Here is a 15389-nt window from a genome sequence, read left to right on the forward strand (position 1 = left end):
TGTCATGGCATCCCCGTGTATATCGGAGTAGAACTGTGCTCCACAGAGTTTTCAGTGGCTGATTTTTCAGAAGTAGATTTTTCAGGCGTTTCTTCTGAGGTGCTTCTGGGTAGACCCAAACCTCCAGCCTTTCAGTAAGCACCCAACGCATTAACCATTTGTACCCACCCAGGACTCCAGTCTCTACTCAGGCTTTTAGAAATCCTGTAATTATTTCTCACCTCTTTTTCACCTCTTAAGTTTACCACCTTGAAAATGGTAGTTTTTTGTTTGTTTTCTTTTTTGTTTTATGTGCCCTTTTGGAATAGCAGTTTTGGGGAGTTTTGTTGTTGTTACTAGCAGTACAATCACTATAACCAAACCAAACCCACTGCAGCTGAGTGGATTCCGACTCATAGCAACCCTATAGGACAGAGTAGAACTGCCCCATAGGGTTTCCAGGGAGCACCTGGGGGATTCAAACTGCCAGCCTTTTGGTTAGCAGCCATAGCTCTTAACTACTACGCCACCAGGGTTTCCACAATCACTATAGCACTAACAAATTTTTTTAAACTCAAGACTTAAATGTGACTCTCTATTCAATAAGCATCTTATTCCATGTGGAGTAAGTATAGCAATCAGGAAAAGAAAATGATCCAGATCACCTTGATTTTTTCCCCCAGTATTGTCACTTATTCTATCTTCTATGAAAATTTCACCTTCCACCAAGATTTTTATTATAAGTTGAGAATCACAATTTTCGCCTCTAGTTTCATTTTTAAAAAGAACAAATCATTCCTTTTAAATGCAGCACCACTAAGTTTAACTTTGGGTTTGAATTCTGAGCAGGACACGTAAATGAACATGAGTACTTAGGTCAGTCATAGGCATACCATTACCTTTAATATATTTTTCATCACCTAGAGCATACATTTTGGAAGGATGTAGTTTTTGGGGTTTTTGTTTGTTTGTTTGTTTGTTTTGAGATGGGAGAAAAATCTGAGCTATTCTTTTTGTCTTAAGATGTACGCTAAAAAATAAATCAGTGCCATTTAGTACAAGATTAGATTACTTTTATCATTTGAGATTATCTACTACTTCATTACTAGATTTTATGGAGTTTTTAAACTGTTATTTTCATTAAAAATGTGACATTCTTTTGGTTACAATGAAATACCCTTAAAGTCATAAGCACCTTTTGTTTCTTGCCTCAGTCAATGTGAAATCTTTGTAATGTTTTTTGTAAATGAGATTTTGAAAGATTCAGAAAACTCAATTATTACCACAATCGCATCGCTGCAATAACAACAGGATGATATAGTTGTGTACATTTTATACCAAGTGAGCGTTTCCCAGTGCATCCTACTTTGTTTAAATAGCAAGCTGTGATTCATGCATGACCAGTTACTCTAATAAACAGAATGATTCCCTATTGAGTAGACACTTGTCTATGCATCTGCTGTGTGTTTGTTAATAAATGAGGACTCATGATGGAATAGATTGGCAATGATGATATAGTAAGAGGAGTAATAGAATAATTTGTAAAAATGGTATCAGGGTCATCTGACCTCCTCCAACTTCACGAGGGAAAAGAGAATCACCATCAACATCAGCCAAAGACTGATTGCTGTGAGGTGCAGGTCAGATGTACCTCCTCTCTCCAGCCTTTTTTACCAGTTCTGACACCAGCCATCCCTCCCGCGACACTCTGTACTTTTTTCCTGCATTCAGTAATTCGTTGCAATGGCCACACAGCGCTCACAGACCATACTCACAATTATGGGGCTTATTAGGGAAGTAACAGGTTACAATTCAGGATTAGGAATAACTCAGGATACAGTTCTTTGATCAGGACAGCTCCTCGGCTGTGCCCACAGGCAGGCCTTTCCCTTGGCCCCTGGGCCCTTTGGGCTGTCCTCTGCCCTGCTAGGGCAGGTATTACAAAGCTGTTTAGCTCCCCAGTAAGTGCCCAGAGGCACCCCTCTGCCAGGAAGCCTCCTCGCCAAAGGCACTCAGCTCTCTCACTACTGTAACTGCCTTGCGCTGTGGACTGGGAAGCCCACCATGCTGTCTTGCACTGGTCTGGTTCTGCTGCCACTGTTTCTGTGCTGCTGCTTCTTACCATCTCATGCCATCTCTAGTGTTACATCTCTTTCTCTGTCTCTGTCTCCTGGGTCTGGGAGGTTCTCAGCTCAGGGACCCTGGGCCCAGAGAATGTTCTCCACTCCCAGCTCTGCTTTTTAGTGGTAGCAAGGGCCCCCCACTGCTCAGAGATGGGCTCTGTTTTAAGCCTAATGGGATGGCAAAACTGACCAATCCCCTAGTTGGTGTTCCATGCACCTTATTCGCATGGTCCCACCCCCACAGGGGTACCATGCACCTTATTTGCATTATTAGCAGGCTACTCAATCCCCTTGGTGGGGCACAAGCACCTTATTTTACATAGCTCTACACAATCACTGTGTGGGAGTTACAAAACCATGTGTAGCTCACACACACACCCAGTGCCGCCGAGTCGATTCTGACTCATAGCGACCCTATAGGACTAAAAGGGCCATATTAAGAAATTCTCTGCACTGCAATAATAAAAATGTAGCATCAGAAGTAGTGAAATACAGAAAGAAGCATTGTGGTCTATTCTTTTTGTATTAATAGTTCTAAACAGAAAGAATGTTACCATTTATAGATAATTCTAATATTAATGACCTGTTGACTTATTTTAAGTCTCATTGAGAAAACTTGGCTTTAAACTTTCTAGTGAATTAGCAAGAATGTTTCTACCCCAGTTATTTCTCAGATGTAAAAATCAGATGTAGCTTTTTAAAAAACTTTCTTTTTCTTTAATAGTTTACCAGAAAAAGCACATACATCATTTGGCCATAGTCATAGGCACTGAGTGTCATTTATATCCAATTTTAAATCTGAATCTATGGAATAAGATATGTGCTGCCCGTCCCCCCCCCAAAAAAAAAGCTTAAAATATTTTTATAGAAGAAACTGATTTATCATGATATGAATATTATCTGTCAAATTAATACAGGTTAATTACATCCATTAGGTCCTGCATCCTCTCCCCAGATCTGTATTTGCCCTATGCAAAAATTCAGTTAGGAAACATAAACAGTACCTCAGATTTTCTAACAAAAATATTAGTTATTCTTATGATAAGCTAATTAAAATTTTTGAATTAGAGTCCATGGCTATATACTTAGGGAATTGGTTTATGCCAGTCTTTTCTTTAGTTGAATATATAACATTTTTACACATGTCTACTACAAGAATAGATTAGAGAGGTGTTCTTATTTTAATAATGACTGATGCTCACTATGCCAGGCACTGTTCTGGATATTTTATATTATTAATTTATATAATCCTTTTAATAACCCATGAGGTTGGATCTACTGTTCATCCCCATTTTACAAATGAGGAAACCTAGGTTCAGAGAAGTTAAATAACTTGCCCGAGGTCACACAGCTAGTAATCCATATTCTTTTTTTTTTTTTTTCGGATTTATTTCTTTGAGAATATACACAGCAGAACATACACCAGTTCAACAGCTTCTACGTGTACAATTCAGTGACATTGATTACATCCTTTAAGTTATGCGACCATTCTCACCCTCCCTTCCTGAGCTGTGCCTCCCTCATTAACATAAACTCATTGCCCCTAAGGTTTCTATGTAATCATTCAAGTTGCTGTTGTCAATTTGATCCCATGTAGATAATTCTTAAAAGAGCACCATGCTCAAGGCAGGCATTCTTTACTAGTTAAGCTAAACTGTCATTTGGTTTTAAGAGACTTCAGGGGATATTTTTGGTTTACGGTCATAATCTGTATTCTTAAACACTAACATTTAACAGTTACATCTGTTAGTCACTTTAATGTATGTAACTTGGTTAAAAACTAGCAGAGATAAAAGTTAAATTCGGAAAGAATGTGATTATTCAGAAGCCTCCAAAAAGTAGAAATTAAGGGTTTGGCCTCTTAATTATTTATCCTTATTAACTTGAAAAGACAATGTTTAGAAAAATAAAAATTAACATATTCTTTGTGATAACTTATTAGTGGCTTTTTGTGTTTGCAGGTGAGTCATCAGATATCCAGAATAGTTTCTAGCTTTTATAATGCTGTTTCTCAGGGAATCATTATTACTTTAATCAAAATCGTAAGGTAAAAGCAGAGAAGTTGCAAGGTCTTAGAATAAGAAAGCAAAGAGGGACAAGATACAGGATTCTTATTCAGAAAGGGAATTCAGATCAACCTAAAGTGAATTTGACTGTGTAAATGTCAGGACTGTAAATTATGTTTATTTCCCCTCCCCTAGCCCACTCCACCCCGGAACCCACCTCTAGCAGAGTCACTTGATCTCTTCTCTGTATTTCCGGGGTATTTTATGTCTCTCTCTATCTTAGGACTTACCACATTGTGATATAATTATTTCTGTAGGTATTTTTTCCCCTTTTGGACTGTGGGTCTCTGAGGTCACCGGTTGCCATTTGGTCGGCTGCGACTCATGGCAACCCCATGCATGTCAGAGTAGAATTGTGCTCTACAGGGTTTTCAGTGGCTGATTTTTCAGAAGTGGATTGCCAAGCCTTTCTTCCAGTGTACCTCTGGGTGGACTCATACCCCCAGCCTTTCACTTAGCAACCAGGCACATTAACCATTTGCACTACCCAAGGACTCCCTTTGTGGGTAGAAACTGTGTTTTTATTTATATCTGTAGCTCCACAACACCTGATGTATAGCAGATACTTAATAAACTTTTGTTAAATGCACGAATGAATATAATTATGTTCTTTCCTTCATTGGTTGTATTTTACCAACATTTACTACTCCCTCCTTTCTTTTTTTCATCTTCTCTTTTCTGTAAATTTTCCCTTCCTCCCATTTTCTTTTTATTCTCATGCTTCTCCCTTCCTTTTCCAACCCCATCCCTCCATCCTTTTTTTTAATTCCTTCTCCTGCTCTTTGGGAGTTTTTTGTATTAGCCAGGTTTTGAGACTGGGTTTGGCAGATTTTGAGAGTAATGGCAGTTTCTCCCATGTTGATTGTTAGCCTAGAAGTAGGCTACCAATGTCACAAAAGTCCATGACTAGAGTTTGGGTCAGGCTGCCTGATCCTTTGTTGTGATAGCCTATACTATCCTTTTGTCTCTGTCTCTTTGAATCCTTTAAGTCCATCCTACACCCTAGGGTTTCTTAAAATACTACATAAGCTAGCACAAGAACTCCTTTGTACATGGATTACTAGCATCTCACTCACCAAAAAAAAGAGTTTGGTGTGTCTGGAGCTGATAGTTGGAAGTGGTATAGCTTCACTCTGTGAATGAATATGAAAAATTCTGTATTGTCTCTCTGGCTTATTGCACCCCCTGAAAGAGTGTGGGGTGATCAGAAGACTGCACCATGGACTCAAAATACATCAGCTCCAAAAAATAATGTCTCAGTGTCTGTATTGTGTTTCACAGACATCTAGTCTAGCTTCCAAAGCTCCAAGGCTATGTCTGTTGTATATAGTTGATACCCAGAATTGATTCATCATATAGCCATTTACCACCCTGAAATAATAATGGGAAATATTTAGAGCAAGAATAGAAAATAGCCAAATCTGAGAGGAAAGAGCCATTGACTCCCAAACCAAAGATATCTACTAAACGAATACAGCTAGGAGGCAGGGGAGCTAGAGACTTAGATGTATTTTCTCAAAACTACTGCTTTGTCAGAAGTTCTTGTTTCAGGAATCCATTTTCTGCTGTGTAAGAAGGAAGGGGTCTGACAAGATAAGGATTAAAGCTGCCATCATCACATGTTTACATAAGGCTTTTCAAGGCAGTCTGCATAATTTGAGCCAAACTGAGGTGACTTGCACTAGTATCTAATCCTTCCTGTTCTCTACAATGCTAGAATTTCCCTTTGCAGTAGTAAACAGGCTTCCACAGATGAGTCAGGATGAGTTTGTTGTCGTACTGTATAAAATAAGGATATAAATAGTACCTTGCTTGTAGAGGTGTTACGATTGAGTTAATGCATATAAAAGCACATAGAAGAATACACAGCATGGAGTAGTGGTCAATACATTTAAGCTATTATATCGTTTTCATAACAGTGGCATGAGGACTGATTTTTGTGGCCCAGTTTCAGGATGAACGCAGCCATATCCATGGCTGTCAGTGATGTGAAAGTGACTGTGGTCAGAGGATTAAGGCAAGCTTTAGACTGTGTATCACACTTCCCTTTTCTTTTCTTTTTTTTTGGTCAATCTTGTAGGCAAAGAAGAGCTTTGTATTCAGCTAGCTAAAATGGGAGAAAATTCCAGAAATTATAGTATTGGGTCTCCAGGAAAAAATCAACCTGGAGCCTAAACTAGACCTCTCAGTGCTTCTACCTTCTGCCACTTCCTCTGCTTTCAACCTCAACTGTGCCCACCTCTCTCCTTTCTGTTTTCTAACTAGCTATTCCTGCCTCAACTCATTCCCTTTTCTACTACTAGTTCTCAGCCTAGCCACTATTGCCAGTTTTGTCTATGATTGGCTTATTATCTTCCATTTATCAGCTGAACAGTCATGCTGCATGGTCAAAAAGGAATTTAAAAAATTTAGTATGACTCCTTGTTTCTGTGTTCCTGATTTTTTTTTTTTTTTTTTTTTTTCTTTCTTCCAGTTTCGAGTATTTACAGCCCCCTTCCATAAGGTAGGCTTTGCTGATTTCTGGCTGGCCGATCAGCTGAATAGCCTGTCAGTGATACTGATGGACCTGGAATATATGATTTGCTTCTACAGTTTTGAGCTCAAATGGGATGAAAGTGGAGGCCTGTTGCCAGATGAATCAGAAGGTAGGGTAAGAATGTTCACAGTACTAAACTGCCAGTGTAAACCAAGAAATATTGGAAATGGCAACTGAGAAATTTAAGGTTATGATGAAAACTCATCCAATAATATTGCAAACTTAATTAAATGTATTTGGCACTCTTAGCAATCTCTTTATCTGATATAATTTGGCTCTTAAATTATGTGTTAGGATTTTACCGTCTATTTGCCAAGAGATTTACAACTTACACTTAAAGAATCCTTGAACTAAAAACTTAAAAAAGTTCCAGTACATTGGTAGCTGTATCATAGATGCCAGTGATCCAAAATGCCAACTTTAGAGTTAGGACAAGTGTTTTGAGAAAGTATTTATAAATTGTTTTTTCATTCTTATTTGTCACCTTGTTTTTCTTGTGGCTCTTTTTCCCACTGTGCGGGCAGTTCAGGTTAGAAAGGAATTTTGCCTTAATGATAACAAACCTAATTTAGACAGATTACTTAACATTGGACTAAGGAAAGTTAACTAAGCCAGCGCTGACACATTTTCATTGATTGCCAGTGGGTTATAACTCTATCGTAGATGGGTTGATCACTCTGTTGTAGGTGATCACACCATGATACATTCTTAGAATTCAGAGACAAATTGATTTACCAGCTCCATTTTTCTCATTGAAAAACATAAACTTTATTTCTTCACCAAAAAAAGCACGAGAGTATGCACAGCCCGTAAACCCAGAAACCAAACCTGCTGCCGCTGAGTGATTCCAACTCACGGTGACCCATAGGGCTCCCAGGGCTGTAAACCTCTGCAGGAGCAGACTGCCACGTCCTTTCTCCTGTGGGGACGCTGATGGTTTCAAACCACCAGCCTTCTGTTAACAGTTGATCGCTTTAACCAGTGCATCACCAGGACGCCTGTGATGAACAACCTATAAAATAGGCATATTATATTACAGTGGTTTGGAGTTCATGAAATTTGCGGTATTTGTAGGTTTTTCAGATGTTTCAGATTACAGAGCCCACCTCTGTATCAGTAAAGGTTTGTTTTTTTTTTTTCCTTCTCCTAAAAAACCCAAACCCATTGTCCTTGAGTTGATTCCGACTGATAGTGACCCTATAGGACAGAGTAGCACTGCCCTGTAGGGTTTCCAAGGAGTGGCTGGTAGATTCAAACTGCCAACCTTTTGGTTAGCAAGCGAGCTCTTAACCCCACTACAGCACAAGGGCTCTAATCTTCTGATTTTCCTATACTTTTATCATATACCCCAGAGAAAGTGATTCCAGAACAAATAGAATCCTGAGAAGGCAGCTTTTCCCACTAGTCCTGTCTTCCTATCTTATCTTCTCTTGTTTATCTACCACTAAAAAAAATTAAGACTAGTTGTAAAGAAGTGTAAGTGATTCTGAAACCTAGTCTCCTGGCTTTTATGGACTTGCTAGTTTTTACGTTATATGCGTAAGCGATGTGAACAAGTTTTTTGTTTGTTTTTTTTTTAATTGTGTTTTTTCTTTGAAATTTTCACAGAACCAGAAATTTGCCACAAATACTCATATGGTGTGCGAGCCGTTGTTCAGTGCATTCCTGCTTGGCTTCGCTTCATCCAGTGCCTGCGCAGATACCGAGACACAAAAAGGGCCTTTCCTCATTTAGTGAATGCTGGCAAATACTCCACAACTTTCTTCACGGTGACGTTTGCAGCCCTTTACAGCACTCACAAAGGTATTCCATGATTGTGAAGAGATTTTTCAAAACCGGATTTTCGCTTGTGAATCTGTTTCTTACTCTGGTTGTTTTTCCACTTGTCATGTTTTTTCTATGGAAGTTCCAGTCCCCTCAGTCATACGTGTTTGCTTCTGAACATAATTTTAGCCTCAATCCTATATTTACTAAGAAGTACCATTGAAAAGAAACAAAGTAGCCCAGAATGAAAAGATTTGTAATGCATGAAATCCAGAATTATGGTTCATAGATTCTATCTATGGGCACCTTGGGTTTTCATTTGCTTTTTTAGACTTCCTTGTTCATTAATGAGCTTAGGAAATGCTAGGTGAAAAAGATCCCCTCTGGCAATCATGTATATTTTTAATCGCTTTCCTTCACCAAGTAGTAAGGATTGTTTCCAGCCCATTTAGCTGCAAATTGAGTTCTCTGATCCCTCTGGTTTCTTATCTCCATGGCAACCTGTTATTACTTGAGACTGCTCTTCTGTTGGGAGGAGAAAAAAGCTTTTAGGTTCTGAGCCACACGCAGTCACTCCCTTTGAATTTTTAACCTTTTTCCAAGAACTGTCAATCTAGCTTACTTTTATTAAAATGCATTTCTTCTTTGTCTACTTAACATCAGCCCACACTTTAAAAGCTACACTTTCTTATCTGTAAATGGTAAAGAAATATTATTAAAGTTATTTTTAAATACTTCGGTGAAAATTTTTCGGTAACTTTTTTTTTTTGGACAGGCTGTTTTAGGAACTACAGAACTGCTGCTTATCTAAAGTGTGTCTGAAGGTCATAAAAGATTAAGGCATTGTTTTAGTAACCCTTGAAATTTGGTCCAGCAGGACACACTATAACCTATTTTCACTATTTGCAGTAGATTCAGCAGTTATAGTACTATTGATAAAAGTAGCCAATAATTTTACCTCTGTGCAGCCATTCTTGTTAAATGACATAATTTAACTAAGTGCCTCAGCGAAGGAAACATATCCCCAAAGCTCCCATAATTTTACCTCTTGCTAAGGAATGCTGTCATTCAGTCTAGGCGTGCATCATGTTGCAGAAGGCTGTCACTGGAGAATTTATAAATCAGGCCACTGATTTGATACAGATACCGTATGACTCCCCTTACTGATTATGAAGAACCCTATACTTTTCTCCAGTCCTGGGTAAAAATGAGTACTGTGTTTTTGGTTGAATATTTTAGGACATAAAACCAAACCGGTCGCCGTTGAGTCAGTTCCGACGCATAGCAACCCTATAGGACAGAGTAGAATTGCCCCATAGGGTTTCCAAGAAGCAGCTGGTGGATTTGAACTGCTGACCTTTTGGTTGGCAGCCAAATGTTTAACCACTGTGCCACCATGGTTCCTTTAGAACACAATGTATCTTTAAATAGTAAGAGACTGAAAATCCAATTTTCTCAATTCCACCAACAATCCAAACCTAAAAACCTAAAGGTAGAGAAGCAGTGGCTTGGATAGTATTGTGGTCTTTAGACGTTTTTTTTTGCTCATGTACCCCTTTAAAGAATTTTTTTTAACTATGTTACCTCTCACTCATTTTTAAATTAACATCCGAAATTTTTCATTTTAAGTTTCAGTCATTACAAATGATGTAGTTTCCTATGTATTTTAAATATTCACATTAAAAAAACTGCTAAGTTTTTATATGTAAACAAAAAAGTTTGATACTCACCATGATTTATTATTTTAAAAATGAATAAATTGTGTAATAGAAATTTTGCATCCCTTTCCCGCTCAGTTTTATTTTAAATTAATATAGCTTTCTTTTTTAATGACTTTTGTCTGCCACGTAGATGTACAAATTGAAATGAAATTTTTGTTTATTTCCTGTCAAAGGCTCTAAGAGATCTTTTTTCCTTTCTAGATTATAATTATTAATGCCCTGATTATTATCTACAGTTGATCAAGACAGCTTTACAAATGTATTACAAATCTTAGTAATTACTACACAAACATTTATTACCAAAAAACCAAACCAAACCCAGTGCCGTCGATTCGATTCCGACTCATAGCAACCCTGTGGGACAGAGTGGAACTGCCCCATAGAGTTTCCAAGAAGCGCCTGGCAGATTCAAACTGCTGACCCATTGGTTAGCAGCCGTAGCACTTAACCACTACACCACGAGGGTATGACTTATTGCTATTCCCTTTTTTTAGTTTTTGTAAGTAAATTCTGAGAAACTTTGTTAACAAAGATGTGTAGATGAGAATGGAAGGCATTTTGTTGTTGCAGTGTCACTCCGTTTTTCAAACGACTTCTGAGTTATATGCTGTCAAATTAAAAAAAAAAGATCCAGACTTTGATAGGGAGAGGCTTTATTCAGAAAGGAAAAGGGACTAATCATAATCATGGGAGAGAGGGACGCCACAGTACAGAGAACACGCTGACCTGACCCATGAAATGAGCAAGCTAAGATCTGCATGTGTCTCAAAGAGTTAGGGAAAAAATGTTTTTCTTGTATACCAAAAAACCCAAACCCGTTGCCATTGAGTCGATTCCAACTCATAGCGACCCTACAGGGCAGAGTAGAACTGCCCCATAGGATTTCTAAGAAGCACCTGGTGGATTCAATCTGCTAACCTTTTAGTTAGCAGCCACTCTTAACCACTGCACCACCAGGGTTTCCTTTAAAGGTGTTTTTTGACAAAATCTTGGAGCTCAGATTACTCTCATCGAATTTATGAAGACTTATCTGCCATGTACTCTGATGGGGAAACCAGTCAGCCAAGTCGGCTACATCAGAAAAAGTTTGTACTGCAGATTAACATTTACTGTGTATACACCCTTGTGTAAACGTCTCACTTATTAATTCTGAATTAGGTACAGGTGGATGGGTGGTAGAGAGATGGATGCATGGATGGATGGATAGATAGAATGAGCATGAATTCAGCAAGTAATTATTGAAAATATTTTATATACCGGGGCTGTGCTAGGTAGTAGAGATACAGCGACAAACAAAACACAGTTCCTGCCCTCCAGAAATTGTAATCCAGTGTAGCAAACAGACAAGTAACAGGGCATTAAAAAAGAGTGTAAAGAGATAACCAGGGTACCAGAACCACCTACACACAAGTCCCCAACCTTGTAGACCTCTGGGTGGTATGTTTAGAGAAGACGTCTCAGAGGTGGCATCTAAGCTCTATCCATTGTCTGTATCATGCTAGACAATAGCATAAGCTAGTCCCTGGGTGGCGCAAATGGTTGACACACTCAGCTGTTAACTGAAATGTTGGAGGTTCAAGCCCATCCAAAGGTACCTTAGAGGAAGGGCCTGGTGATCTGCTTCCAAAAAATCAGCCATTGACGCATATGGGGTCATCATGAGTTAAAGAGGATTCCAGTTATCCCACTATGTGTCTTGCCCAAAGCCATATAATTTGTGTGTGGTGAAAACGGTACTATTTCCCAGTTCTGTTCATCTTCAGCCTAAGGGCTCTTTCATTCAAAGAAAGCCATATCTTTAAAGTGTGGTTAATACAGTCACGTACTGCATAACATCCGTTAGGACAGCATCGGAGCGCATATGTGTCCGTGGTCCCATAGGGTTATAATAGAGTTTGGAAGTCCCAATCAGAGAACAGGACATAGTAGACATAACCAAATGTAGTGAACACAACAGCTTCCCGCATGCAGCATGTATAGCTCATGTCTCTTGTATCGCTGCCAGGTGTATAATACTACAGTATATATCTAACCTACGATACGTATGTCTTCATGTTGTTGTTGTTCCGACTCATAGCAACCCTAGGCGCAACAGAACGAAACACTGCCCAGTCTTGCGCCATCCTTGTCAGGTTGTCATGCTTGAGCTCATTGTTGTAGCTGCTGTGTCAGTCCACCTCGTTAAGGGTCTTCCTCTTTTCCACTGACCCTGTACTTTGCCAAGCATGTCTTCATAGTTTTAATAAACGCCTGTGTTACTGGCTTACCTATGTACTGTATTGTACTTTCTATTATTTTTTTAAGGTGAACCTTCCCTACTTAAAATAAAAATTTTATCATGTAACAGTGTACGCTTTGACTTGTAGGCAGCAGCATCCAATCTTCTGTATAACACATCTCTTGAGTGTTGTAGCTTTATCTCTCTGTTTAATTTTCTTCCGAAAGTATTACTGTGAAGTGCATCATGGCCCCCAAATGCAGCAAAACCAGTGCTAGTGACAGCAGTAGCAAGAGGCAAAGGAGAAGTATAAATTCGGAAATGAAACAAGGTTATTAAACAACATCAGCACGTTGACGATCACTGCTAAGGCATAAAGCTTGTTCAAGATGCTTAAAGAAAAAGCAGGACCAGACTACAATATCAAGTTTAGTGCCAGCTCTGGGTGGTCGAAGCACTTCAAACAACATTTTTCGCTGCATAATGTGAAAGTGAGTGGTGAGTCTGCGAGTACTGATACAAAGGCAGCAGAAGAATTTGTTGAAACCTTAGATAAACTAATTAAAGAGGGAGGTTATTTGCCCCAGCAAATTTTTAATATGAACAAAAACTTACTCTGGAAGCCAGTGCCTTTGAAAGGACCTGCATCCACAAGGAGGCCAAATCAATGCCAGCCTTTAAGGTATTAAGGCTTTTAGAAGACAGGGTGACAGTGTTGTTTGGAGGCCATGATGTCGCATATAATATGCTGTTTACACAATGTCGAAATCACATAATGTCCCATTTCATAGAACGGATCATGGACATTAAGCAGCTCTTGACTGTAGTACCTATTTTGTTTAATTCATAGAGTTGTAAGGATTAAATAAGGTAGTGCACATGTAATCACCTTATAAACTCTGATATGCTAACAAATGGAAATTATGATTAAATAAAATATAATTTCCTTTGCTCCTTATAGCTGGTATATGTATATCTTCCTTTAAGGAAACTCTTTTTAAGAGAAACTCCTAAAATCCTCTGGGGTGGGAGGTTGCAGGGGGCAGGTATCAGTTAGGAATGTGTTTGAATTTTTGTCCAAATAGCACAGCTGTTTGCTCTTTGGAACATGATTCATGTGCCCACAGTCAAATTTTAAAGCCAAAGAGGCATTTTTTAGAGGGACTATCGGTTATATATCTTAATCGTAAAATTTAAAAATCTTTTTAGAGTGCTACATATGACTAAAAATTTTTACCAAAAAAAAAAAAAAAAATTGGAGGAAAAACTTGAAAAGACAACTCAGAGGGACCATGGACAGAAAATTTGACATTGCGTCATCATCAAAAGTAGAATTTTATTTCTCTTGTTTTCTTGGACAATATTCCAAGGGAAAAGGCATCAGAAAACATAGACTTTAGAGATAACCATTGAGCAAAAAAATAGATTCAATATATTTAATCAGGTGGATATTTTTCTATTAAATGTATGTGTGCTCTTGCAAAGGATAACTTTTATGAGGAAAAAAGAGTAAGCTATGTTGAGGTAACCTTGTTCAGATTCAGCAGTCTTTGTTTGCTTAGAGAGCTAGCCAGCAGGAGTTACCATAGTGACAGCATTATTGGGGGCATTTTCCAGATTGTTTCAAAGGTTATAGCTCATATTATACTGCACGATTGGTAAGAACGGAGGCACAAGAGTTAACTCTGCATCAAGAATAATTTTTTAGAAGGTAAAGGAAGGGGGTGCTTAGGCGGCCCATTTTAGGCAGATTAAATATGATATATTGCAGCCAGTTCTCACATGTTGTATTAAGAAGGAAACACGGTATAAACATTTCAGTTTATTTTATTTTTGCCAATGATCTTAAATACAAAGGAATTTAGCTAGCAGCTAGTCTCCATACCTTAAGAATTCACATTTTATTATAAGGCTAAATGTGAAGGCAACCCTTAAAAATTTCTTGTTGGAATGAGGACTGAAGGAGGCAGGAAAGTGTTTTAAGTGGTTTTTGTGTATCCTTGAGGTTTCTTGGCTTTGGCCTGTGGGATAGGAAAAAAAAAATGATGTTGAAATTTCTAACCTGTTGATGGAGGAAGGTACTTTATTAGAATTTCTATGTTTCTTTGTCTAACATTTCTAACATTTCTTCTGAAGTATTTATAAATTACTTGTGGATTAGCTCTTTGCTGTCCTCTGAATGTATAAAGGGGTAGAAACTTCTTTTAAAAATATTTCGTATTTTACTTTAGACTCTTTTGCTAACATTTGCTACTTGACTTTCAAAAATGCTTGAAAAAAAGAGATACTTTCTGCTCACTTAAAAGCTGGATTCAGTTGTGTTTGTTTGGTTGGTTGGTTGGTTGTTTTTCAGTGCCCAGATCCCTTCTAGGTCCCTTCTTGTTTTAACATTCTCTAAGGGTGCTGTGATCCCTAACGAGGATTCAGCAGCAGTGGTGTAGTGCCTTCAGTACAAATAGTCCTGTCATTGTTTTGAGTGACCGCGCATAGTCCTCAAGTGCTTCCTCTCTGGGATATAGCCAGTTTATTACCCTCTGCCTACACTGAATAATAGGCTGCTCTGCCAGAATTTCCTAATTTTAGTCTTATTGTACGGTAATAGACATAATAATTATTTTTTAATTCTCTAAGGAAATTTTTTGTTCCATTCACTTTTTTTTTTAAACGTACTATTTTTTTAAAAAACTCTTTTGGATAAATGCTTTCATTTTTGAGTCACTGTTGAAAGTAGCCCTAATAGTGCAGATAATAATAATCCTGCTGGTGCCAGAAAAAACTGAGGAAAACTGAATGTGAGATATGGTTTACTTCTGATTATTAATTGTTAATTTAACTTTATTTCAACAGGTATTTCTTGTGTGTCGTCTTCTACTTGGCATTTTGCTAATTTTAAATGGCTTTATAATTATTACATTAATAATCCCATTTATCACCTTAAATTGCTTTAAAGATGTTAATTAAACCTTTGAATAAATTAAATTT

General features: G+C 38.1%; 1 protein-coding gene across 1 annotated transcript in view; it reads left to right on the top strand.

The window, feature by feature from the left end:
• The window catches only part of XPR1 (xenotropic and polytropic retrovirus receptor 1), a 257077-nt gene that overhangs the window by 218799 nt on the left and 22889 nt on the right, over positions 1-15389 (top strand). Inside the window, exons 10-11 of the mRNA XM_049868482.1 lie at positions 6642-6813; positions 8313-8507. Coding sequence (XP_049724439.1) covers positions 6642-6813; positions 8313-8507 — 367 coding nt within the window. The remainder of the gene's footprint in view (positions 1-6641; positions 6814-8312; positions 8508-15389) is intronic.

Source organism: Elephas maximus, chromosome 24 (genome assembly GCF_024166365.1).
Source record: "Elephas maximus indicus isolate mEleMax1 chromosome 24, mEleMax1 primary haplotype, whole genome shotgun sequence".
NCBI classification, from domain to species: Eukaryota; Metazoa; Chordata; class Mammalia; order Proboscidea; family Elephantidae; genus Elephas; species Elephas maximus.